At 42.6% G+C, this 27253-nt stretch overlaps 1 protein-coding gene across 3 annotated transcripts in view; it reads right to left on the reverse strand.

Moving 5' to 3' along the window:
• Positions 1–27253, reverse strand: part of FMO4 (flavin containing dimethylaniline monoxygenase 4) — a 55414-nt gene that overhangs the window by 21980 nt on the left and 6181 nt on the right. For all 3 annotated transcript variants that reach the window (XR_006103786.1, XM_042466072.1, XM_042466071.1), the window contains exons 2-4: positions 21602–21790; positions 8986–9148; positions 5470–5612 (exon numbers count right to left, since the gene is read on the reverse strand). Coding sequence is in view for 2 of the 3 variants with exons in the window: in XM_042466072.1 (XP_042322006.1) it covers positions 5470–5612; positions 8986–9148; positions 21602–21790 (495 nt within the window). In the remaining variant the exon portion in view is untranslated. The remainder of the gene's footprint in view (positions 1–5469; positions 5613–8985; positions 9149–21601; positions 21791–27253) is intronic.

Below are 27253 nucleotides of genomic sequence, written 5' to 3' on the forward strand. Positions count from 1 at the left end.
GCTAGAATTGCCTTGCTGATAACGGACCTGCTTAAGACAAAAACATTGGAAACGAAAGGGATGGGGGCAGGTGCCAAAGAAAGAAAACAGCCTAAGCCGTCTACACCCATTCTCTGGTCAGACAAATGTCAGGAGGTTTTTGATCAACTGAAGCGCCTGTTCAGCACTGAACCCATTTTGTTGCATCCAGATCCTGATAAGCCATTTGTGGTACAAGTTGATGCCAGTGACTATGCTATGGGGGCTGTTTTGTTGCAAAAAGACAACAATGGGTTACTAAGGCCCTGTGCTTACCTTTGCAGGAGATTCCAAAAGGGGGAGGTAGGGTGGCCCTGCTGGGAAAAAGAGGCCTATGCCATTAAGCATGCACTAGACAGCTGGAGACAATTTTTGGAAGGGGCATCCCACCAGTTTGAGGTGTGGACAGACCATCGTAATCTGGAGGCCCTACAAGCTCCTCGAAAACACCCCCAAGCAAAGGCGGTGGGCCAAAGACTTTTACAAGTACAAGTTTAAATTAAAGTTCTTTCTGGGCCGACAAAATATTCTGGCTGATGCTTTGTCCAGACTGCCTCAGCACATGGGGAAGGAGACTGTCCCCCTTGAGACTATGTTCACACCTGAACAGTTGGGCCTAGCGGTGGTGACACACAGTCAGGCTAAGAAGGAGGGAGACAAGGGGATAGGGATGGAGGATGGGAACTAGTGCTGGGAAGGAGGGGTCCTGCTGCTCGGGCTTTTGCTGGATTTGGAGTGCTTTGGCTTAGGGTGATTTATGCATTGCTTTTGCTGGGAGGGGTCAGTCTCAGCTTAGAAGCTGGGTGAGGAGACATGGCTGATCTTGGAACCTTCAATAAAGTTCTGTTGTTTCATTAAACAAGCTGACTGGTTGATTGTCCAGGATTATGGTCCCACACTCTGACAATACTAAAGTTTGGGAAACACTGAATGCCAGCTGCTACACAGATGCATCAACTAACCTGGTTTCCTGAGTTGCAATTCAAAACTTGAACCACTACACTGCTCTGGCTCTCTTACTAATACATGGTACAGTATATGTGCAAGGAATCCTTTCCATTCATGCACACTTTATATGCTGCAGGACACACCTTTGGTACAGCTACAGATGTGTGTGAAAATGCCTTTTCACACTGACAAGTGTGCTGACACCACAGAGGTGCTCAGTGCTTCATCAGAGAAAAGCAGATTAGGTAATCTTGGGGCCCATTCACATTACAAAAAAAATCGGTTCTGAAACCGATTCAATCATGTGAAGTTCCTACTCACCCCGAATCTCACACAAGCGAATCCGGAGCTTGCACACCCGTTCCGTGTTAAATGGCCCCTAGCGCGGGTCTTTTGAAATCGGCGCAAATACCGTTTCTTTTTAAAAACCCCGGGTCCTGGGAATGAGAACTTTGGCCTCAATCACGATCGAGGCAAATTGAGGGAGGGATTTAGGCCAGAGGGTGGGCAAAGGGCAAGGCATTTCCTCCCCTCATCGGAGGGGAGGGGGAGGAGGAAAGAGCCCTGGGAAGAAGGGAGCAAGGGAAGGCATTCTTTAGGAGCCTCTTTTCCCTGCATCCCCTGCCCAAAGCCCTCTGTCGCTGGGCATTCCTTCCCTTGCAGGAGGAAAAAATCAGGTCATGAACGGAGCTCATGTCAGGCAAACCCCCCCCCCTTTTCAAATTCAAACAATTTTTTTTGAGCGAACATGCGCATTGTTTATATTCCAGAATGTTGCAAACAATCAATGTTACATTTTTAACAATTTTTTTGAGCGAACATGCGCATTGTTTATATTCCAGAGGCAGATGGAGCCAGGCTTGCACTTGGATATCCTTGGATCTCCTTGCTTTCTGCAGAGGGAGAAGCTACAAATGTTGCAAACAATCAATGTTACATTTTTAACAATTTTTTTGAGCAAATATGCGAATGATTTGTCTTCTTGAGCAGATACAGCAAGGGAAGCAAAGGGAAAGCTAATGTTGCTTTTAAAAGCAAAAACAAAACAAAACAAAACAAAACAAAACATGGCAATCCCATCCTTTGCCTGGAACAGGGGCAGATCTGACCCAAAAGCCCACAGGTTTATAAAAAGAGAGAGAGAGAGAGAGAGAGAGAGAGGCATCTCTCTCCCTGCTTCAGCCACTGAAACCCCTGTGCCTGGCTCTTTAAAAAGGGAGGACACTTCCCCCGATGCCCTGCAAACGTCACCATGACGTTAGCTTGATTGGTAGCGGCCAATCTACAGAATGCATTCGATTTCTGTCAAAATGCATTCGATTTCAAATTTGTAGTGGGCACTTGCTAACGGAGCGATTCGGGGGAGGGGCATCCGGATCATCCCAGTTTCCTCCATGTCTTTTAGGCCAGTATGAATGGGGCCTTGGTTTTTGAAAGTAACACATTTGAAGGAATTTCAAGTGAAGAGTTTTTACAATTTTCTAGAGAATTCATGGCCTGGTTAACAGTGGCGGGATATAGACCGCCCAAAAAGGGCGGTCTGCCACTGCCTCCATTTCCGCCAGCGGGAAGCCTCAGCCCCCAAACGGCGAGGCTTCCCAGCATCGGAAAAAGAACCTGCAAAAAGCAGGTTCTTTTTGCATTGTGCTTGTGACGCCTGAGTGCGCAAATGGCACACTCATGATGTCACAAGTGCAACGTGACGTGCGGATGCTACGCGTCCATCTCATCAAAATGGTGGCACCCCCCTCACGTACTAGGCATGAGGCCAGTATGGATGGTGCGTCCTTGGCCAATCCCTAGCATGTGATGGGGGCGCCGCAAAGGCACATCTAAATTGGGCCAGTGCTGACAATTATAACAGAGTAATTTTTACTTTATTCTGTGTACTTTCTGCCCACTGGTATTTAGTTCGCACAACTGTTTTGTATGTGGGAAACAGTGCACTTGAAACTGATTTGCTTTCTTGGAAGCTTCACAACATACTAATTGTGGTGATATTGCTGTCATTACCACAGTGGCTGATGTCCACCACCCCCCCCCCCCCCCCACACACACCTTCTTGATGGAGGCAGAGTCTGCGTATGGAGTTTACCACATGGGAGACTAAGTGCCCAAATCCCATACAGAAACTGGATTTAAATTCTGGGAATATCCCACAAAAGTGGGATCATTTTCAGACACATCAGGGCCATTGAGCATTAATCTGACATTAACCTGCAGAGAAAGTGGACAACATCGGCTGTTTTTGACTTTTGGGAAAATCCTGAAAATAAAAAGCGATCGATTTTGTCCACTTTCTGTGCAGGTTAATTTTGGATTAATGCTCAATGCATCTGAAAATGATCTCTTTTTTGCAGGATTTGTGGGTTGTGTACAGGATTTGGCCAATTCCCTCTCATGATTCCTCCCAATTTTTGCCCTCTCCTGCCTCTATGCAGGGGGTGATGAAGGTGGCGGTTTGGGGAGGAAGGCTGCCTCTCCTCCTTGGTTGTGAGACATCACTCTCTGCATGTCCCTCCCTGGGCTAGGTTCTCTCTCTTGTTTCCTTCCCTCCTTCTTTCTCTCTCTCTCTTTCCTATCAGTTGCTGTGTCTTCTTGTGAAGCCTGAAAGAGGACTCCTTCCTTCCTCTCCTTTAACTTGTAAAGGGGCACCTCCCTTGGCTGAAAGCAGCTTTTGTAGCCCAAAGAAGAACCAGATTTAGAATGGAGGCTGGGAGGGAAGTGCAGGAAGAGAAGCTGGGTCCTGCGAGGGCATGGCAGCAGCCCCAGAGAGCAGCCTTACTTCCCCTCTGCCACTGTGTAATTCTTCTTCTCCCCCCCCCCCCCCCACCTGTTAGCATTTATGTGTTCCCCTATATGTATAAAGTTATACATGTGTAAGCTTTGAGATTATTATGTATAAATGATATGCCATAAATTTTGTGTTTATTTTCAATATTTTCTGTAACAGTGAAAGTTGGCTGGCATTCTGTATGGTCAACAATATTGTCCCATATGTTGTTTGGTCACTAAATCTTTTCTCTTGCTCAGATCCCCATCCCTAAAGTGGGGACTAATTAGGGATGTCCCTTATTAAAAGGTACACCTCTTAATGAGGACCAGAAATCCTATTCCTTATAGGACTGGTAGGTGTCCCTTAAAAAGGCTGTGACCTATTTGAGGGTAGGAAAACTTCTGCTTTTATATAGACTGGAATAAAGATCCAAAAATGTTATACTGTATATACTCATGTATAAGTCTAGAAATTTTAGTAAAAAAATTGGAACCTAAAAACAGAGTCGACTTATCCATGGGTCAGTATGTACTGTACTTTAAATCTTATATTTAAAAAGAACCATCCTCTGTGAAAGGCAAGAATATAATTTGTCCTGGAGGCATTAACCCCCCTCTCCCCTCCCATCTATCTCACCTTTAGTGTGAGCAAAAACAGTTATGCCTTTTTGTGTAAGTTTTTTGGCATCATTTTTCTTTTCCTTTAAATTCTTTATTTCATGCCCCTAAATTTTACCCTTGACTTATCCATGGGTTGTATCAAAATCCCTAATTTTAGCCCCAAAACCAGCCCTTGACTTATGCATGGTCAAGTGTATATGGTATATTTGGATTTGGGCTCTTCATAAAGACAGAAGTGTGTGCAAAAAGCAATTTATTGTTAATGTATATTTCTATTTGTATTTAAAATGTTCAGATGTGACAATGGTTTGCTAAAGTAAAAAATGGTTCCTGTTGATGGCCAGGAAGACTAGGCTTGAAAACAAGATGTTCAAGGACAAATGGCCGAAACAAAATGTAAACATGATATGCTTGTTGTTTGTACTGTGATTGGTTCCCTATGTGGGAAGAGGCTGGACAATTTTTGGGAATTTTTTTCCTGGAGAGAACAAAGGACTGTTCAAGAAATTGTTGTTGAGCATGGACTCTGGAAGAGAAGGATGTGATATACAGTACTTATAGTTGTTAGTTTTGTAAATAGTAACTAAGACAAATAAACCCTCATTGAGTGAAGTCTGCTAAAGTCTGTTTCATTAATTAAGCAGCTATTTCACTAGGCATTGTTCCAGAAAGCTTTTCCTGTGCTGGAGTTTGCTTTGATCCTGAGTTCCAGAGGAGACTGCATCTGATCCAGTTGGTACCAGCTCGGGGCTTCGAGGGCAAGAGATATCACCCATCACAAAGATTTTTCTAACATTTATGATTGTGGACAATATGTTAATTTTATAGAGAAATACGTAGCTAAGTTAATTGATATCAATACTTTCATTTAGTATTTAGGTAGAACACAAACATGTTTATATTTACCCCCTGATTGTCAATCCTGAATATCATGAATTCTGATTGTCTTTTATTGCTATTTTGATAACCTGGCAATGCAAAGAATAATAGGTATGATGAAGCTTACAGGATTGTTCTAAGAACGACACAATAATGCATATAGACCACTGTGTTGTTAATACTTTGTGGCAAACCCCATACAAACCAGTTTAGCAGCAAATTATTTACCTTAGCAGCTGTGCGGCAGACCTCTGAAGCGATGTCCCCTCCAGTATTTCCAGCACCAATTACAAGGACATTTTTCCCTTCAAACTCTTTTTGATCTCTGTATTCCCAACTATGTAAATAGCGACCTTTGAAGTTCTCAATTCCTGAGGGGAAAAAGGCTGTCTTATATACACTTGTTCAATAAAATATTTCTTACTAGACAAGTACAAGAATGAGGGATGTGAAGCACTTCCAACAGCCAAATCCAGCATCATGGGAGTTGCAGTTCAGTAATATAAATAATAAATAAATAAAAAATAAAATTTTTATTTATATGCCGCCCTTCCTACGATCAGGGCGGCTCACAGCAGGTTAAAATACATACATAATAAAACACATAATTACATAAATAAATCAAACCAACAAGTAAAAAGCCCCATAGCCCAACCTCTCGGCCACGGAAAAGGAGGGAGGCCCACAGGATATTTATTCGGGGAATGCCTGTTGGAATAGGAAGGTTTTAAGGTCCTTCCTAAATTGGGCCAGGGTAGTAGACGAGCGGAGCTCTGTGGGCAGCGCATTCCAAAGGGCTGGGGCAGCTGTGGAAAACGTCTTCCGAGTCGTGGAGACTAACCTGGCCCCAGGCACCTTCAGTAGCTGCTGCCCAGATGTTCTGAGGGTGCGAGGCGGAATGTACGGGGAGAGGTGGTCCTTTAGGTATCCTGGGCCCAAGCCATTTAGGGCTTTATAGGTAATTACCAACACCTTATATTGAGCTCGGAAGCGAATGGGCAGCCAATGGAGATCTTTTAAAACCGGTGTTATATGGCTGGTCCTGGGCGCGCCAGTGACCAGCCGGGTGGGCTGAATATGTGGTGGGCTGAATGTTCCTACCTCTGGCTTAATATTACCCATAGCTAGTACTGTGCCAACGGAGTATCTCAGTTGGAGTCTTATGTTATTATGACAAAAGAACTAAGAGAAAAACACCAGGATGGCCCATTCTGCTGAAATGGGAGTATAAAATATATGTAATTTTCATCCTTAAAATACAAGATTTATTCCCAATGTTCTGAGTAGATGTATGATTGCATTGTTAATGAAAATGGAACACTTACATGTGTGTGTGAGGAGAAAAAAACATCTCTCTCAAAATAAATTAGACATTAAAATATATCTCCCAAAAAATCAAATCAGGAATGTTTCTCTGCAATATTGGTCATATTTTAGGGGAATTATAAGTGGAAGGGAATCCGTAGAGAAAGAAAGTTTGAGAGAGCACCTAGTGCACATTTTTGGGAGTACTGCGATTCAAAGGGAACCTCAAGGACAGCCCCTTGTGTGGGCTTTACCCACACAAACTGTATAAACCCGACAATGAGAGGTGAGGAAGAAGAGGAAGTCCACAGCAGAGACTGCCATTTCCTCACAACCAAGGGTGGGATTTCCATCCTCATTCCTCTTAACTGGCAAGGCTGTCTCCTTCCCTTGCTTTTTACAAGCTGTGTTTACTTCAAGAAACAATTGGACACACAAAGAACAGATTGTTCTGTTCCAAAGACACTGCAGCAGTGTGTTATTTCCTGAGCAAGCTGAGAAGGGCAAAACTCTGCACTCTCTTCTCTGCCCCTCCCCCCCTGCTGAGTTAATTGAATGTACACTACTTTTGCACTTTGAACTCAGTTTGCAGCTACTGAAGGGGGAAGGGGGAAGGGGGAAAGAGGAAGGAGGAGAGAGAAAATGGAACACCAGAGGATTAACCATGGCTGCCCATACCAAACTGGGACAGTTGCAACTATGCTTGTGATTTTTTCAGAAGTAGCTCTGTAGCCAGCATGTTGTAGTGGTTTGAGTGCTGGACTAGAACTCTGGAGACCAGGGTTCAGATCCACACTCAGCTATGAAAACTGAACTCACTGGATGACAAGTCACACTCCCTCAGCCTCAGAGGAAGCCAAAGTCCTTCTGAACAAATCTGGCCAAGAAAACCCTGTGGCAGCCTTAGGGTTGCCATAAATTGGAAACTACTTGAAGGTGCACAACAACAAGCTGGCTATTGCCTAACGGAAGAAGTATTTGATGGAATAGACCTTTGAACTGAACCCAAAGAACTCTTGCACAAGCAAATCTACACAAGCTGTAAATGGGAGTGGCCATGGTGACAGTATGGTCAGGGTGCCAGTGGTAGTTGGAGCCAGTTCAAGACTCTTGCCTTGCCACTAATTAATTCTAAGTAGCAAATGTGCTGATCATAGTTATTTTTGAAAGCAGGGGAGATTTTCTCAGTTATAGCTATCTGTCTCTACTGTCCTTAACAACATTTATTATGTTGTAAAACATAATAAACACAGTACTATAAAATATTGTGTCAGTACTTCACTTTGCATCTTGGTGGGGTAAGCTCTAGTAGTATAGTCAGCCCTTCTTATACACGGATTTCTTATACACGGATTCAAGCATCCACGGTTTGAGAATGTTCAAAAAAAGTATAATTTTCAAATATCAAACCTTGATTTTCTATTTTTTTATAAGGGACACCATTTTGTTATGTCATTATATTTAATGGGACTTAAGCATCCACAGATTTTGTTATCCACACGAGATCTTGGAACCAAACCCCAGCGTATAACAAGGGTCCACTGTAATCAGATACAATAAAATATACATTTTTTTTTCTATCAGTAATTTAAGGGCCAAGCTACATGTAGTATTTGTTGCACAGATAGCTCTAGGATGTATAGAATTTAAAATATGAGGGATTCAGCTGGCTAGTATGATTAGGACACCGGGTTAGTCTCTTATTTCCCTATATGGTCATGAATACTCACACCCACATAAGGCTTTGTATTGACATTTGGTCACATGAATTAAACAGAAGCTGGTCATTGGGAGTACTTTGGTTGTTATTCTTGTGTAGCAGGGGGGTTGACTGGATAGCTCTTGTGATCTCTTCCAGCTTTGATTCTATAAGTCATGTTTGATCCTAAGATAGGCTTGCCAAATCCTGGGAACTGGTGGGACTATGTTGCTTTCTGGGAGGCGGTCACGGTCCCGTCCTGCTCTCCCTCAGTTCCTGGGACAGGCAAGGCCTTCTCCAGAGGTGGAGGAGCATCCTCCGACTCTGAGAAGGCCTTGCCACCGAGCTGGGCTCAGCGCTTTGGCCTGGGCCTTCCCGTGGCTGGAGGAGGCCCAGGCCGAAGCGCGGAGCGTTGCGCGGCCTCCACCAGCCCTGGGAAGGCTTCGGAGGCATCGGCATGCTCGGCACTTCGGCCTGGGCCTCCTCGTGGCTGGCGGAGGCCCAGGCCGAAGCCCCAAGCATTGCACTGCCTCCTGGGCCTCCCCAGGGCTGGCAGAGGCCCAGGAGGCAGTGCAACGCTCGGCGCTTTCGCCTGGGCCTCCCTGCATTTTATTTATTTATTTATTTTGTCCCGGTTTGGTGGGAACCAAATATGGCAACCCTATCCTAAGATAAACATTATACAGTAACTTCTACTGAACTCTGACTACCTATGTGCTTGACTTACCAGGGAGACTTACCCGGAAATGAATCTAGTGGTAGATTTGGCTCTGCATAACGGCCACTGCAAATCATAACAGCGTCGAAGATGTCTGATGCCTGCTGCCCACCAGTCTCTGTATGAACTACCCACTGTCCAGTAGATGTGAAATCTGGGTGTTTTCTGATGCTATATACTGTAGTCTTGTAAAAATCCCCAGAAAAGAATAAATAATCCTCAAATCATTATAAGTTACACTTTCTGATGTCATCTTTTGACAACTTGCTGTATTTTGGGAGCTTTGGTAGGCATATTTGAACCTTAGACAATAAGCACATGGAGATTGTAAAAACAAAACAAAACAAAACAACCCCCTCACAAGTCTAAACAAGTAACAAAAACAAAATCAGAGCACTCAAAATCAAGAGAAATCCATTGCTTACAAACTTTGCTGTCCCTTCAGCTTTACCTAGCCTGGAGGTTTTTCACATCACACAAATAAAAGAGGAATCATAGCACTATAACTGGCACAGTAACATCCTATGGAATCCAAATATTTGTAATTTAGGAAGTTTTATTTTGTAACCAAAAAATTAGTGCCTCATTAAACTCCAGGTCTCAGGATTCCATAGCATATTGACATAGTAGTTAAAGTGGAAACACTGTGTTATAATTCTATAGTGTGAAAGGGTTCATGGTTTAACCTCCAGGTTTTGATGGACTCTGCAAAGGACCTCCAGCAGGCTGGCCCCTTTCCTTGCTTGACTGTGAATGAGAGAGTGAAAGCAACAAGGATTTATAGCAGAGTGATACAATCACTGCCACCACCTTACATACGCATACAAAATGTATAGAGGCCAAAGAGATATTTCAGGAAAATAAGACAGGAGGACCCAGAAGTAAATGAAAAGTTCAGCTGTTTTTATTTAAAAGCCTGCTTTTGCTTCAGAGGAGCAAATCTCCCTGGTCTGAAGCAAAAAACAGAACCGCAGAGCAGTCTGTACCAGGAGCAAAAAAAGAACAACTTTATTGATCAGATTCTGCCCTGTTCCCTGCTCTCTTTTCTCACTATGGTGCTAGATGGTTGTGGCTACTACTATCACACAGGTCTGCTGCTGACATATGGGCCATTTACTTCTTGTGCTCTCAAAGATAATTTCCATGTTATTTCATAAAATGGGAAGAAAATATGCATCAGCACAGCACCATTTTAATAGTCCCCAAGATATAATTTGTTTTAGATTTTATTTGTTCCCCCCGCCCCCTAAAAACCCACACATACTCAGTGCTGCCACAACATGTGGAAGTTTTTCTTCCCTAAACCTAGTCCTGAAAACTTTCAGGAAAATATCCCAAATGCTACAACTGGGTTCAAAAACACTTGCACACACAATCCAAAAGAATTAGCTTTATTGTGTATGTTAGAAATGTGCGGTTCTTTTTAGCTTTCCAGCCCACAACATTCATGTAAACACAGAATGAGTAAAGGACAAAACACTCTTACGTTGTTATCTGTAAAAGTGAGCTGTAGTCACTAAAAGCCCAATTTGTTTTACTGTTGTGATATCTCATTTTCCTAAGTCCAATAATAGTGTTTTGAGATGAACCTTTAGAACTCAGGTGTTGAGGAGAGAGAAGAAAGTGAATTTGTGTTTTTAGGGTGAACTTGATTATTTGCTTGTCCTGTTTGGCGACTTGTGTGGGTTTTTTGTTTGTTTTTGACAATGTGCTCTCCCTGAGCACATGATCTAAGGTAGTGATGGCAAACCTTTTAAGAGACCAAGTGCCCAACCTCAGTGGCATTCCTACACCGGCTGTCACTGGATGCTAGGGGAATTCCAGGGAGTGGGAATTCTGGGGGTTGGGCAGGACATCCAGGAAGGGAAATCAAGCAAGGAAAAAATGGAGGATCTGACTAAATAAAAGCTCAAAACAAAAAGAAAACAAAAAAGCTATTCATAGAAATATTAAATCAATCCTTCTCTGCCCTGCTCAGAATGGAGGACCTTTTGGAATCTCTCCTGGACAGGAGGTTGAAATGGAGGACAGATCCTGAAAAGGAGGACCAAGTCTGGTCACCCTGAGCTAAGGACATCCATATAGATATAAATCCATGCATCCCAGCCATGCTGAAAAATGGGACCACCCGATTTATCGAGCTGGTCCAGGTGCTGTGTATGTGTGTGGGGGGGAGCCCAGCCGGCTCTCCCTGGTGGTCCAGCGGTTGTGCAGCTGGAACAGCTGGGCAAGGCTGTGGGGCCCCGTTGGGTTGCGGCCCCACCACGGCACTTGGAGTCCACGTGGTGTGTGGACTTCAACTTCCAGGAGGCCTGGGAGCGGAGGCGCCATGCTACTTTCCCAGACTACTTCCAAGCCAGGAAAGTCCAATTCCCAGGCTCTTCGGTGAGGGTGGAAGTGGACCAGATTGGTAGGTGGTGCGGGAGCTACCACCTGCCGATTGTCTAGGAGGCTGGGATGGGCAGGTCCTCCCTGGCTTCCTGGCTGTTTGTTGGTTGGCGGGCCTACATAGGCCTGCACTGTGCCGGCTTCCAGCGCCATTTTTGCACCGGCTCCACAATTGGCTTACGCTTTGTAAACCACTTAAGGAGTGCTTAGAAAAGAAACACTGGCTTAACTGACTGGAAAGCAAGCAGTTCCAGTTCGGGCCCCAGGATTTGCCTTTCAGCCTGCCCTAAGTGGGAGACAGCACATCGATCACTAGGTTCCAGCTCATGCTGGTGCTGTGAATGGCCCTAAGCAAAGCAGGGCTCCCCACAAAAGATTTTGGAAGCCATTCATTTCGTATCTGGGCTGCAACAGCTGCAGCTCAATGCAGGATCACAGTAGATGCCATTAAGCGATTGGGCAGATGGAAATCCAGGCCTTTCACGGGATACATCTGACCCCAAAAGGACCTTTGCTGGGACCCCAGGGATGGGGGTCTTAGAGGCATTCATATTTGATGGCTTTCGGCAGTTGAGGGTTGGCGGAAGGTGGGCCTTGGGGGGCCTCGCCTTTTGTGGCAGTAGCATATGCCCTGGATTTGGTGGGCGTGGTTTCCGGTGCTGCAGAGCTCTGGATTGGGAGTCCCATCGGGACCCGGTGGTGCTGAGGGTTGCGATGTCACCGGTGGGGGGGAGGTGACATCGATTCAGCATTCCCCGGTGACATGGGGTGAAGATGTACATTTGCGCATAACCGGCTACTTAAGTGGTGGTCATACTTTAAGCCAGTTACTCCTCTGTTATCCTGAAGCCTGGCCGTGACCAGGCAATTTGGCTCATCAACCAACACAGGTTGGTGGACGTCAGATCCAGACCTCATGCTTTCAGGTCAACTCTCTTTCCACTTGTTTCCTGTATTCAATAAAGTTGTGGCCTTTTTCTTGCCAATTGGTTGTCCTTTGTATTATTTCCACCCTCTCCCCTTCCCTAGCAATGGGGGACTTTTTGAAATCCCTCCTGGACAGTTCCTGGTTTTTTTGGAGCAGCAGCAGCAGATAAGCTTCGCACCCAGAGCTCAGGGTGTTTTTCTTTCTGAGACAGGAGAAGGACAGGAACTGTGTTAGGCAGTTGGCTGCTTGAGGACACAATGTAAATGTTAAAAGGGTTTTTTCTCTTAATTTCTGCATAATGGGCAAATGAAAGTAATAATTTAAACATAGACTCAGTCAAGGATTTGTGGCTAGTAAAGTACAATTTTAAGTCTGTGTCTTGCTCAGCTCTATAAAGATATTGTAAGCCAAAAAGCCATTTTATCATTCATCAGAAAGATAATAAAGTGAGAACCATCATGGTTTAATTATTTGAGTGTTGGACTCAATTCTGGAGACCAGGGTTCAATTCCCAGCTCAGCCATGAAACCCACTGGGTGGCCTTGGACAAGTCACACAGTCTCAGCCTCAAATTATGGGAATGACAAAAATCCACTCTGAACAAATCTTGAAAACTTGAAGACACAACAACAATATGTAACATAGATGTAAATAAACCTGATGAACTGAATTGATGTTTCTGACTGTTGTTAGCTTTTATGTTGTCATTTCTTCCACTTTTCTTGAACGTTCCCATTTTAAGCATGGCTAAAAACCATGAATTTACATTTAATAAATATAAATAAAATTTTTATTTACATCTCATCCCTCTGTCTGAGACAACTGGGGCGGCTTACAAGTTAAAACAGTACTGTCTCAAATCCCAATATTCCCCCACCCCTAAAATAACAATTAAACAATTCACAGTTTAAAACATACCTTATAATTTAGGAGCTTACAACAAATAAGCTGGTTTTACCTCTTCCGGCTTGAATTCAGGATCTGGGATGACCCCAGACATTATCATACCTAAATCATCACCTATCTAGCTAGGATACCACCACCAAGATGCATCCTGGGTCAAAGTGCCATTCAGCCAGAACTTTTTTTTAGTCTGGGAGCTTCTGACTTCAAAAATTGGCTGGCTGAGCAAGGCTTCAACCCAGGATGCATCCGGGCAACAGCATCCCAGTTGGATAGGTGGCAATTTAAGTATGATATCATCCAGGGGCATCCTGGATCCTGAATTAAAGACGAAAGAGGTAAGCCTGTTCATTCTTGGCATCAGAGGGAGCGATCAGGCAGACCCAGCAACATCAGGGACTGCCTGAAGGAAGAAGCTCCTCCCTCTAACTGTCATCTTGGCCTCAGAGGGAGCGATCAGGCAGACCACAACATCAGGGACTGCCTGAAGGAGAAGCCCCTCCCTCCTCAACTGTCATTTTGGCCTCAGAGGGAGCGATCAGGCAGACCGCGCAACATCAGGGACTGCCTGAAGGAAGAGGCCCCTCCCTCCTCAACTGTCACCTTGGCCTCAGAGGGAGCGATCAGGCAGACCCAGCAACATCAGGGACTGCCTGAAGGACGAGACTTCTCCCTCCTTAATTGTCACCTTGGCCTCAGAGGGAGCGATCAGGCAGACTCAGCAACATCAGGGACTGCCTGAAGGAAGAGGCCCCTCCCTCCTTAACTGTCACCTTGGCCTCAGAGGGAGCGATCAGGCAGACCCAGAAACATCAGGGACAGACAGCCTGAAGGACGAAGCCCCTCCCTCCTTTAACTGTCACTGTGTATTTTGTATTGTATTCTATTTCAATTTTTACTGTACACTGCTATGATCATTGCGGAATAGCAGTCTATAAATAAAACGTATTATTATTATTATTATTATTATTATTATTATTCATGGGATAAGCTCCTTATATGGATGTTTTTAGCTTTTATTTTGTCATGTCCTGAGCTTTTCTTGAACGCTCTCCATTTTAACTATGGATAAGAAGCATGGATTAATATTTATAGAAGTGTTTTCTAGTGCTTATTTTGTAATGTCCTCCATTTGAACATGGCTAAGAAATGTGAATTGACATTTCTAGTAGTGTTTTTAGCTTTTATTTGGTCAGGTTCTCCATTTTCCTTGAATATCCTGCCTTTTTAGCATGACTAAGGCCCCAAACACCCTACAGAAATAATCCTGTCTGAGAAAGCTTTAACTGCCCTGGCTCAATGCTAGGGAATTCTGGGAATTGTAATTTATGGTGACACCAGAGCTCTCTGGCTAAATATTTCACCAACCTACAAATCCCAAGATTTCATAGCATTCAGTCCTGGTAGTTAAAGAGGCACCAAACTGGATTATTTCTGCAGTGCTGATACAGACCTAACACCAGTGGCCGAATATCACTATTTTGTGGATTTTGGATGTTACCGTACTTTGCTATATGCCAACAAGAGCCAGCATGGTGTAGTGGTTTGAAACAGAAACCTACTGGATAACCTTGGGCAAATCACATTCTCTTATGCTCAGAGGACAGAAATGGCAAACCCACTCTGATGAAACTTGCCAAGAAAACCCCATGATAGGGTTGCCAGTAACGACGTGAAGGCACACAACACCCCCACACACCCCCAGGTCACACTCTCTCAGTTTCAGATGGCAATAGCAAACCACCACCACCTTGACGAAGGTTACCAAGGAAACCCAGTGATAGGGTTGCCTTAGGGTCACCAGAAAGGACTTGAAGGCACACAACCCCTTCCTGCCAAATCTGGGGGGAGGAGGAGGAGAAGGTAATAGCATCATACCTAAACTAGCTCTTTATACATCATACCTAAACTAGCCTGTGTTATAGGCAGGCGTGACTTACATGGCTTTCAGCATACACTGAAAACTGCACCGGGAGAAGACTCGAGACCCCCCCCCGGAAGGGGTAATGGTGTGCGCACTGCACTGCAGCGCAGGCACAATTATTTTGAATGGGGCTTGAGCATATGTGGAATTCCCCTTATACGGGGGGATCCACTGTAGTTGCTGCCTCCAGACTTAGAATCATAGAATTATAGAGCTGGAAGAGACCACAAGGGCCATCTAGTTCAGCTCCCGCCATGCAGGAACACATAAAGCACCATCAACAGATGCCCATCCAGCCTCTGTTTAAAGATGTTCAAAGAAGGAGACTTCACCACACTTCCACTGTCAAATAATAAATAATAAAACTTTAATTTATATCCCACTTTTTGTTACCACAATCGAAGCAGCGTACAACCTTTAAAAAATACAATATATACAATTCCCCCCCTTAAAAAGGATTAAACAATTCTATCCATTAAAATTACAGATGATAAAATCTAAAAACAATAATACAATAATAAAATAACGGTGGGCAGAATCTTCGCTTATATATGTCTGTGGGGGGAGTGTTACGTGGCCGGGTTCTATTCTGGGAAGGCCTGCCGGAAGAGATCCGTCTTGACAGCTTTCTTGAAGCTCTCTAGGTTGGTAATTTGACGGTTGGTGAAATATTTAGCCAGAGAGCTCTGGTGTCACAATAAATTACAATTCCCAGAATTTTGCCCCAACATTAGCGTCCAGGTGGGCTCTTATCTGAGAGATTTTACCTACAAAGTAGTTGTTAAATGCATCACAGCAGACTGTTGTCGGGTTAAGTATAGGGTTCTGGGTAGATGGCATTACCATCAGTTCCCTCACCACCCTAAACAGTTCTGCCGGACGAGACTTTGCTTTTATTGCCTCTCTATAAGAATAAAGAAATTTCTTATGACAAGTTCTGTCAGATAAGAGTCCAGTTGAGCGACATTTGCGTTCTAGTCGTTGTCCAACCCGCTTCACATTCTTCAGCTCTCTGGTGTACCAGGGCTTTTGATTCAAAGCAGGTGGGAAAGGACACTTGGGAGTGATTGTGTCAATAGCCCTGGCAAGATTGGTGTTGCATGTGTTCACCAGAGCTTCGACAGAACCACCAGCATTATCAAACAACAAACCCTCTAGGGCTTTCTGGAATCCAATTGGTTCCATTAGCCTTTGAAGGCAGACTATTCTAATAGTCCTCCACCCGCGGGGAGACAGACAGTGGCTCTTAGTTCAGCCCTGACCAGGAAATGTTCCATCCATGACAGTGCAGAGGTATTAACTACCTCTGCCCACAGATATTCCTGTTCCATACTGAAGACTGCATTGAGAGTATGACCTGCAGAATGTGTTGGCCCAGTAACCAATGGTTACCCATGGCTCTCATGGCTTCCATGAACTCCCGAGCCGCACTTGTTAAACTGATCTCGAGTGGGATGTTGTTACACCAGATGTTTCCAAAGGGCAGTGAGACAATATCTAATCTAGTCCACACCCGTTATTCAGTGTCAGCTTTGCCCACGAGATGGAAGAAAAAATAAAAAGAGATAAAAACAGTCTTGGTTTGAGTCTTAACTTGGCACTAGAGCTAACTTGGGCTTCCGGCTTGGCTGGCGTCCGCTCTTCTGAGGGGATGGAGGAATGGCCTTTTAACACTGCCACTCTTGCCACACCCCTTGCTCCCAGCTGTTCACTGCTGCAGCCCTCAGCGTCCCAATGGTGAAAGGATAGCTCTAGGCTTGGGCTTCTGGTTTGGCTGAGTTCACTGGCTGGCTGGCTGGCTGGCTGGTCTTCCTGAGGGCTGGGGGAATGGCTTTTAAAGCTTACCACTCATGGCCATGCCCTCCCACTGCTGCCTTGTCTCTGCTGCCTTCTTTGGTCCCAGGTGGAGTTGGGAAGAGAAAGGGCTGTTTCTGGCTTGGCTCAGCTTTCTGCCTGACTGGCTGGTCTTCCTGAGGGTTGGGGGAGTGGCTCAAACAGCTCTTACTGTCAGGAAGTTCTTCCTAATGTTGAGGTAGAATCTCTTTTCCTTATAGTCTGCATCCTTTGTTACAGATCCCATTCTCTGGAGCAGCAGAAAACAAGCCTCTAGTAAACCATGAAGATGATACATATGTTGTATAAATATCTTAGCCAGCTGGGGAGTGGTAGGAATCATTACACAAGGTACTAAATGAGCTTGTTTTGAAAACAAATCTCTCACTACTCAAATCATAGATTTTTAAAAATGACTTTCAGGTAGATAAAGTCCATGCTAATTTCTGACCATGGCCATGATGGCATGGGCAAAGCTTGTAAAAGTCTCCAGCATGTCTAGATGTGGTACAAACAGGACAACCCTTGATATAGTCCTCTATATCTTGCCTTAACTTAGGCCTCCAGAACTGGTGCTTGATTAAATGTGATGCCTTTACATATGACCCGCCACAATAGCATCTTGGCATTGTTTTAAAATACATTGTCTTAATGTCTCTGGAAAGTAAATTCTGTCCCTTTTGTAGGGGATGCCATCCCTCATGCCAGCTATTTGTTGTGTCTTTCAGCCACTCATCCTCTCTATTACCACAGTGCTCTACAGTAACTTTAGCAATAGGAAGTACATTTTTATACTGCTCATCAGTGCACTTAAGCACTCTCTAAGCGGTTTACAATGTGTAAGATAATTTCCCCTAACAAGTTAGGTACTCATTTTAGTGACCTATAGAAGGATGCAAGGCTGAGTTGACCCTGGAGCTCAGCAGGATCGAACTCACAACCTTGTGGCTGTGAATGGCTGCAGTAAAGGCATTTAACCACTGCACCACCAGGGCTTATTTGGAGGCTGAGCTTTAGCTTGGCTTTGAGCAGCCACTGCCAACCAAATGTGTTGGGGAGTAAACATCCAGGTGGGATACAAACCGCCATATAGTACGTCTTCTATACGTACTAGGGTTAGGAAGGGGCGGTGCTTCCGCACCCCCTAACCCTAGTACGTATAGAATACGTACAACATGGTGGCGCCCCTTCCACATGGGGGCCGCCATGTTTACGTACTGGACGCATAGCGTCCAGACGTGTCGCGGCGCCTATGACGTCGCGAATGCGCCAGCGGCGCCTCGCGACATCATAAAGGCGCCGCAAAAAGAAGCTCCGAAATGGAGCTTCTTTTTTGCTCCGCGTGGGAGCCACGTGATTTGGCTGCTACAGCTCCCTCGCGGAGCAAATGGTGCCTGCGGGGGAACGCCGCAAAGCGGCGGTCTATATCCCGCCCCAATCTATGACCTCCTTTCTTTGGCTATCATGCTGTAGCTGGACAAAGTGTCAACCAAGATCCCCCCCCCCCAAAGCAAGTTAAACTTATAAAATAACGTGACCCATCTGATTTGTTTGGGGCTTAGCTTGCATGGGGTTTTTAATGCCTCCAAATTCTTATGGTCACTCCACACCTCAAATGGAACAGAAGCTCCATTTTGCAAGTACTGCCAGGCCACCAGAATTAGCTAGATCATTTGCATGTCTTTTTCTCAAATGGGCTAGTTCCTTTTTGTCTCTGGAAACTTTGTAGACCGATAGGCACAGGGCCTTAACTTAGCTTGATTGTCCTGTTAGAGTTACTGCCTCTTCTGGGCTTGATTCCTCATAACTGCTGCTGTTTAGTAAACTTCATACTGAGCCACATGGCTTCCATGTCTGCAGCCATATGCACCCATCTGAGCAGGGTATCAGGGCTCCCTATGTCAGTGACCATTCTCAGATGTCGAGATCCAAGCAGTCCTGAAAATGCTGGCTCTTTGTGATTTCCAACCAGTTAGGTATATTGGACCAGTCAGGTATATAGTCTGCCAGATGTTGGAATTCCACCACATACTTTGCTACTAATTTACCTCTGTAATGCAACTGCTGGGTGTTTATACATCTTTCTTTTGCTGGAATGGATATTCAAAGCAGGCACAGAGGCTGGTCAAGAGGTACTTAAATCTTCTGATTTGGCTGCTTCAGTATTGTATTCGTCAACCAGCAACTCCTTGGCTTCTCCTTCCAGCTGCATACCTTGTCTAATTAAAAATGATAATTGTAAGCCACTCTGATAGCCTTTAGGGCTGAAGGACAGGGTATAAATACCATAAATAAATAAGTAAATAAATAAATAAATAAAAAAAATTATCTTCTTCCAACCAGAAGGTATGTTAACACCCTCATCAGAGGCCCCTGCTTACCCCTCAAGAGCCAATGTTGCTGATTTCTCTTGCTGCTCCACTCAAGCCAGGATTTCTTGTCTACATCTCTTGAGCTTTCTCATCTGAGTGCATACACTTGAGAACTTCACTTTCCTCTCTCCACAGCTGGCCTCTCCTCTCCGGAATAGGCTGAAGGTTCCGCTTGGCCTGACACATCACTTTTCCTAGCGGCGATGCTCCATATGCCTTTCATGACTCTGCTTCCAGCACCCATGCTCTCTGCTCTGTAGGGTCACCGGCTTAAGAAGGTGCCTGTCTGGCAGCCTTCAGATCAGCTTTCCAGACTGCTGTTATCCAACTCCCACCCCTCTTCTTGCAGTCTTTAGTCATGGTCCTGGTGTCTGTGCCCTCACTGCTTAGTTTAGGTTCAGGTTCTCTCTCTGAAGACATGGTTACTCCAGGTAGAGTCCTGTACTTGAGTTCTGGCAATCTGTGATGCCCTATGTCTATCTAACTGTATCTCATTAACCAGGCTTCATGGATGAACCAGAAAGAGTTCATTGCAGTCAGAAAAGAAAGCCATTTCTTGCCAGAACAAATTTCGAAGGGTCAGTTTCAGTATTATAATTCCCCTCTATGTCTTCAGTTTCTTTTTTTGGCCAAATTACCTTGGAGACTTGCAGTAACACAGCTAGTGTCTCATGCTCTCCCTCTTTCTCACAAGTAGGCCCAGCACCTGCTTATAACATCAAAACAGAAACTTACAATAGGAACTACATCCAATTACATTTCTCCTGCCATAATAATGTCATGGAATAGGGAACTTGCATAGGGACCCCAGACAATGACCAGAGGTCTGGGAAAAAAAGCTGCATCTAGGTCTTGAAACCAACCTTGTAGAAGAGAAGATTGAGATGTGACATGGTAGCTATCTTTAAATATCTGAATGGATGGCATGTATAAGATGGAAGAAGCTTGTTTTCTACTGCTCCAGAGATTCCAATGGATTCAAATTACACTATCCTTATCTGAAATGCTTGGGACCAGAAGTGTTTGGGATTTGGTGTTTTCTTTTTTGAATATTTGCATATAGTAATGAGATATTTTGGAGACTGAATGGACATCTTTCAGGAATGCTCTAGTTGTGTATTCCTGCATAGCAGAGGATTGGACTAAAAATCAGACCTGCACAACATACGGCCCACATGCCACCTGCGCTCTGACCAAGGGTTTCAGGTGGCCCATGGGAAAAAGCCAGGCAGGGGGGAGGAGGATGGGTAAACACATCCTGCAAAGCTCCCTTGTTGCTCTGATTTCTCTTGGGAAAGAACTGGCTGGAGGAGGAGGATAGAATTAATAGTAATAATATTAATTCTTATTAATTATTAGCAATAGCAATAGCAGCTTCATACTGAACTAAGCAGTCTCTAAGCAATTTACAACTGTAAGCTTATTGCCCCCAACAAACTGGGTACTCATTTTAGCAACCTCGGAAGGATGCAAGCCTGAGTCAAGCTTGACCCCTGGCTAGTATTGAACCTTATGGTTTTGAGTAGAGGCATTTAACACTGCACCACCAGGGCTCCTATTATAATAATAAAAATAAATAAATTATTAATTTAAATCTATCTGTGGCCAAAGAAGGTCAGCCTATTTTAATTTTGGCCCCTATTTACTGCCAAGTTGTGCTGGTCTGGACTAAATGATCCTTTTCATTCCTTCTAACTCTAAGATTCTAGAATTCTTCTAATTAGCGAATCTTCAACGTTACTGCCCTCAAATCTGCAATTGATGTTTGCACTCTTTCAGATAAACTGTACTACTTCAGTACTTCACAGTGGTGAAATAATGCATGAAAGGCACTGGCAAATCATAAAATTATAGCTTCCTGGGCTTACAAATCCACATAGTGAGACAAGTCAGTTATTAGACTTGAAAATTAATGGAATTCCATTTTCAGAGGCACAATGTTTCTGAATGTCAGATATTGAGGACAGATTGCAAATGAGGGCTGCAGACTGCATACCCTACTTGTGAATTTTACCGAGGCATCTGGTTTGGCCACGCTTGAAAAAAGGATGTTGGACTAGATGAACAATTGGTCTAATACAGCAAATTTCTTCTTATATTTGTAATGTTCTAATGTGGTTTAAGTTTATAATGCAAATGTAATATAACAGCTTTAATTGAAAACAGAGACTGGCAGGGAAACCACAATCCTGTGCATTATATGAGCATGAAAGAGGCTTTATGTAACCATGGAAAAGCATAGAAAATTATTGAAAAATAACAAAATATCTACCAGTTGTATTCTCCTCACCTTAAAGTGTATATAGTCAAGAAGCTGGAAATGTTCTGCGTATGCCCCGAGGTACTTCAGGAGCACAGAGTGGTGTAGATAGTTAGGGCAATCCTCTGGGAATGGGAAGTCACTGAAGCAAGTCATTTCCTTCGAGGTATTGGTTATCACAGATCTGTACACAGTGATTCTTCTCCTTTCAGGAATTTCCTGTGCATTAGGACAATTACAACAAACAATAAAAAGACTGAAATCTGTAATAATAATGCTTTGACATTATGCTACCCATATGTTATCCATTTTATCAAATACGTAACATATTTACCTCTGCTTCTGCTGTTTATTTCTGCTGCCTCTAGTTTGAAAAGTCTTAATTTTGTATTATTATACATTTATGATTGTGAGTTGTCCAGCAAACAATGGACAACCATATACATACATAAATAAATATTCTGAAATAATGTTTGAGAATTATGCTGGTTTCAGATAGATTTCACTATCACAACACCCTCCAAAGAACTCAGAAGATTAAATCATATTAATGTCTGAAAAACCCACAGTTTGAGGAAGGAATTTTCTAGTTCATTTTTGTCATCCCAGTTTGGAAATAATTCTTTAAAAATCAGAAATCAAAGAGTTTATTGTACAGTTGTCCCTGTACATTTGTGGCTTTGACTTTTGCGGATTTGATTATAAGCATTGTCCTAATCTTCAAAAAAGGTAAAAAAGAGGATCCCAACAACTATCATCCAGTTAGTCTGACATCAATGCCAGGAAAGATTCCAGAACAGCTCATTAAACAGAGAGTCTGTGAACATTTAGAAAGGAATGCCATAATCACTAAAAGTCAACATGGGTTTCTCAAAACACAAGTCATGCCAGACTAATCTGATCTTTTTTTTCTCTCGATAAAATTACCAGCTTGGTAGATGAAGGGAATGCAGCCGACACAGCATATCTTGATTTCAGTAAGGCTTTCGACAAAGTGCCCCATGATATTCTTGCAAACAAGATAGTAAAATATGGGCTAGACAACACAACTGTTAGGTGGATTAGTAATTGGTTGACCGACTGATCCCAAAGGGTGCTCAGCAATGGCTCCTTTTCATCCTGGAGAGAAGTGACCAATGGAGTGCCATAGGGTTCTGTTCTGGGCCTGGTGCTATACAACATCTTTATCAATGACGTGGATAAAAGAATAGGGGGCATGCTTATCAGATTTGCAGATGACATCAAATTAGGAGGAATAGCTAACACCCCAGAGAACAGGATGAAAATTCAAAATGACCTTAATAGATTAGAAAGTTGGGCCAAAGCTAACAAAATGAAGATTCTCTAAAGATGCCAGCCACAGATGTAGCTGAAACTTCAAGAATAAACTCTTCTAGAACATGGCCACATAGCCCAAAAAATCCACACAAAAATTATGGATGCTGGCCATGAAAGCCTTTGACTTCACAAACAAAATGAATTTCACTATGGAGAAATGTAATGTACTGCACTTATGGCAAAAATTTAATGCATAGATATAGGATGGGGGACACCTGGCCTACATGTGAAAGGGATCTAGGAGTCCTATTAGACCACAAGTTGAACGTAAGTCAAATGTGTTATGTAATGTAATATGTTATGTGGAAAAATTTGAAAAATAAATAAAGAAAAAAAATGTGTGATGCGGCAGCTAAAAAGGCCAGTACGATTCTAGCCTTCATCAACAGAAGTATAGTGTCTAGATCAATGGAAATAATAGTGCCACTCTATTCTGCTTTGGTCAGGACCCACCTGGAATATTGTGCCCAGTTCTGGGCACTGCAATTCAAATAGGATATTGAGAAGCTGGAGCGTGTCCAAAGGAGGGCGACAGAAATTATGAAAGATCTGGAAACCATGCCTTATGAGGAAAGACCTAGGGAGCTGGATATGTTTAGAATTGAGAAGAGATGGTTAAGAGGTGATATGATAGCCCTGTTTAAGTATTTGAAGGGGTGTCATATTGAAGTTGGAGCAAGCTTGTTTTCTGCTGCTGCAGAGAATACCACTCGGAACAATGGATGCAAGCTACAGGAAAAGATTCTATCTAAACATTAGGAGGAAGTTCCTGACAATGAGGGCTGTTACACAGTGGAACACGCTCCCTTGGAGTGCGATGGAATCTTCTTCTTTGGAGGTTTTTAAACAGAGGCTGGAGGGCCATCTGTTGGGGATGCTTTGATTTTGAGTTCCTGCATAGCAGAGGGTTGGACTGGATGGCCCCTGTGGTCTCTTCCAGCTCTATGATTCTATGAATCTATGAATCTATTATTATTTGCTGTTTTGATTAATATACTCTCTGTAGGAATCTCTAGTTCTTCCAGTAAAACTCTGTCTGACATTGACCAGAGTGTTGTGCTGGAGAGCCAGACTTTCCTAGAGAAACCACTTCTCTAGCCATTTGTAGTTCTTCCAGCATAATCAATGTCTGACTGATGTTGAGCACAGGGTTGCACTGGACGACCTGGAGATTCCTAGACTGGTGTTCTTTTAGGTGAAAAGAATAGTATTTTTTTTTTTTTGGTGGCTTTTCCACATTCACAAGGGTCCTTCACCCCTACCCCCAGTGAATGTGGAAGGACCACTGTAGTTGTATTTAGCCAACAATGTGATTATCCTCATTCTTTACAATGAAAATCAATTGGGGGAGGGATATGAGGTATTTGTGTGTTGGCCGATCCAAATAATTGGGCATTATAGTCTGCACTGTAATGGGGAGAGAATTAGAGCTTGGAAAAGTTTTGAACAATAGTTTCTATAATATCTCCTACAGTTATGGGATCTGGGAGTTTTGATGTTTCGAAGCCCTGACAAAATAGATCGATACAACTGCACCAGCATTTGTAGTCTTTTCTAGGAGCTGGCTCTGAGGACTAGTATCACACCATAGTGTTTGTTTTTTCCTGATCTACACAGAAAGCTTCTTCATCAGACCATTTGGTTGGATTGCAACCTTTAAGGAGCTGAACTGGAAAACTGATCGCAGCTTCTCTTCACTATATCCTACTCATAAACTATACCAAGATACTTTGTCCCCATCAATGTAATATTTTCTATTTTAGGGCTTTCAAATTTGAATCCAGTTGTTTATAAAAACAACACCAGAACAACATACAGTTTCAACATCTCATTGTTAATATATTAAGAACAGCTTCCTGCATTGCTAAACCTTTCCAACTTGAAGACAGATGAAAGGTTTCTCCTTTAAGAAAGTTTTCTTGTACTCCAAATTTACAAAAACTTTCCTATGTGCAGCTGTTGTCCCAGCTGCAGCTACTCTGCTTTTATTTGTCTAAGATGCCCCCCAAAAGGACCAGGCAAAGATAGACTGATGCTAGGATGTTTGGTGATCAGGATTTGAATTCTACAGAAACCCACAAAGCAAGTCACAAGGAGAAAACCCTAATACTGTGCCATACTATACTATACTATAGCAGGAAAGGGGGAAAATATAAATTTGAAGGCAGCACTCTTGCCCTGAGATTTCTCCTTGGGCAACACTAGTTTTGACCCAGCTAGGATCTTCTTACATTTTTAAATACTGTTGTCACTGTTGTTGTTATCTTTTTTTGTAATAATTTTTATTGATTTTAAAACAATGTTGTTATTTTCTTTATTGATATCCTAGCTTTCCCCCAAAATTGGAACTCAAGGGGGTTTGCAATTTTCTTAAAAAGTACGATACAGCTAAAAACATTCAAAAATATTGAAAAGAGGAAAAATCCTATACAAAATACAACAGTATAAATGCAGAATCAGAATTGAACAAATGGATATATTTATGGGCTCTTTATATTTTTCTGACAGAGAGAGTTGGCTGTGTCTATTAACAGGACAGAAAAGAGAGCCTGTATCTGTGATAAAAGTTAATAATTTTCTGATGTTAGCATTGTAAGAAGCAATCCATAAAATACTGCAAAGCAATTTACCAAGATAAGTTTTTTTTTGGGGGGGGGGGGGTGGGGCTATGTGGCCATGTTCTAGAAGAGTTTATTTCTGATGTTTTGCCAGCATATGTGGCTGGCATCTTCAGAGAATTCTGGAAAATTCTCTGCTGGCGAAATATCAGGAATAAACTCTTCGAGAACATGGCCACATAGCCTGAAAAACCTACAAAAAACTAAGGATGCCGGCCATGAACGCCTTCAACCTCATAAGTTACCAAGCCTTCTTCAATTTTACTTTTATTTTTTAATTACTATTTCCCTCCTGTAGACACCACAATCTGCTGAATCCTAAATTAGTGTTTCTACTCAAAAGTAAATCCCATGAATGACAATGCAGCAACCTTGAAAGTTTTACAAAACAGTTCTTGTTGTTTATAGATAGAAGCAAACTCAATTGACCCCACCTCCATTTCACTGCTCAGTTTAAGTACGGAAGCAATCATGCAATGAAATCATCCAGAAAATCAGACTTCCAATTGAAGTGCCCATCCCATTACTTCATTTGCAAATGGACCATCTGAAAATTCTCACATTTGGGTGAGCAGGTGGCAAATTTCTTGGCTTGTAAATAGAAATTTAAAGGCGTGTAAAGGGATTGAGAAAACAAACATATATGTTTAGCAAACTGCAACAAATTATCGTCATATCCCTACAGCTAATGTTCTTTCTCTTTTTTAAAAAATAGTCTTTATTGAAATTTACAATATAGACTAAAACAAAGATATTTGCTTATCATCTTCTTTGTCATATTCTCCCCCTACCCCCTCACCCATATGTTTGACTATAGAAAATACCATCTTAACAGCTGTTCAAATATATATTCCTCTATTAAAACAGAAACTGTATGTAACTACAACTCCTTCATGACACATTATCTATGTATATATATAAATGTCTATATAAATTGATAAACACAGAAGATTACACTTTTATCTAATGTCTTTCCTTATATCTCCACCCCTTACCAATTATATTATAGAAAATGTTTATTTAACCAAAAAAAGATAAAATTTACTAGAAAAACTGTTTAAGTTGTCCATTTATCTTTGCAATATTTTATTAGGGGATCCCAAATCTGATTTACGTCTTCAGCTATGTCTCTTAATGTCATCGTAATTTTTTCCATTTCCACTATTTCCAGAGACTTGTAGAGCCATGTATCCACCGTGGGGACTTCTGAATTTATCCAGAATTTTGCTAAAGAGATCCTTGTGATTTTTATTAAATACAATATTGGTTTTAATTTCTGTCTTGCTTCCTTACTGTCTACCATATTTAGCAAACACAATTTGGGTTCAAAATTAATTTCAATTTGAAATATCTTTTGTATAGTCTTATGAATCTCTCTCCAGAATTTTTTGACTTTAGGGCGTGTCCATTACATGTGGTAAAAAGATCCAACATTTTCGTTACATCTCCAACATAATCCCGTGCTATTCTTATATATTTTACTTAATCTGGGTTAAATACCATCTGTGAATCATCTTCATTAAGTTTTCTTTTATGTCCATACATAGTGAGAATTTTAAATCTTTTCCCCAGGCTCGTTCTCATTTTTCTAGTTAAGATGGTGAGGGAATAAGTCGCAAACCACAATAGCTGGTGGTAAGTGAGTCCTTTCACAGTAATAAAGCTAATTTTTACAAAAAATTAACAAAGAAGATACAAAATCTAAATTATAAGCAACACATTTTAT

The sequence above is a fragment of the Sceloporus undulatus genome, chromosome 4, assembly GCF_019175285.1.
Source record: "Sceloporus undulatus isolate JIND9_A2432 ecotype Alabama chromosome 4, SceUnd_v1.1, whole genome shotgun sequence".
Classification (NCBI taxonomy): domain Eukaryota; kingdom Metazoa; phylum Chordata; class Lepidosauria; order Squamata; family Phrynosomatidae; genus Sceloporus; species Sceloporus undulatus.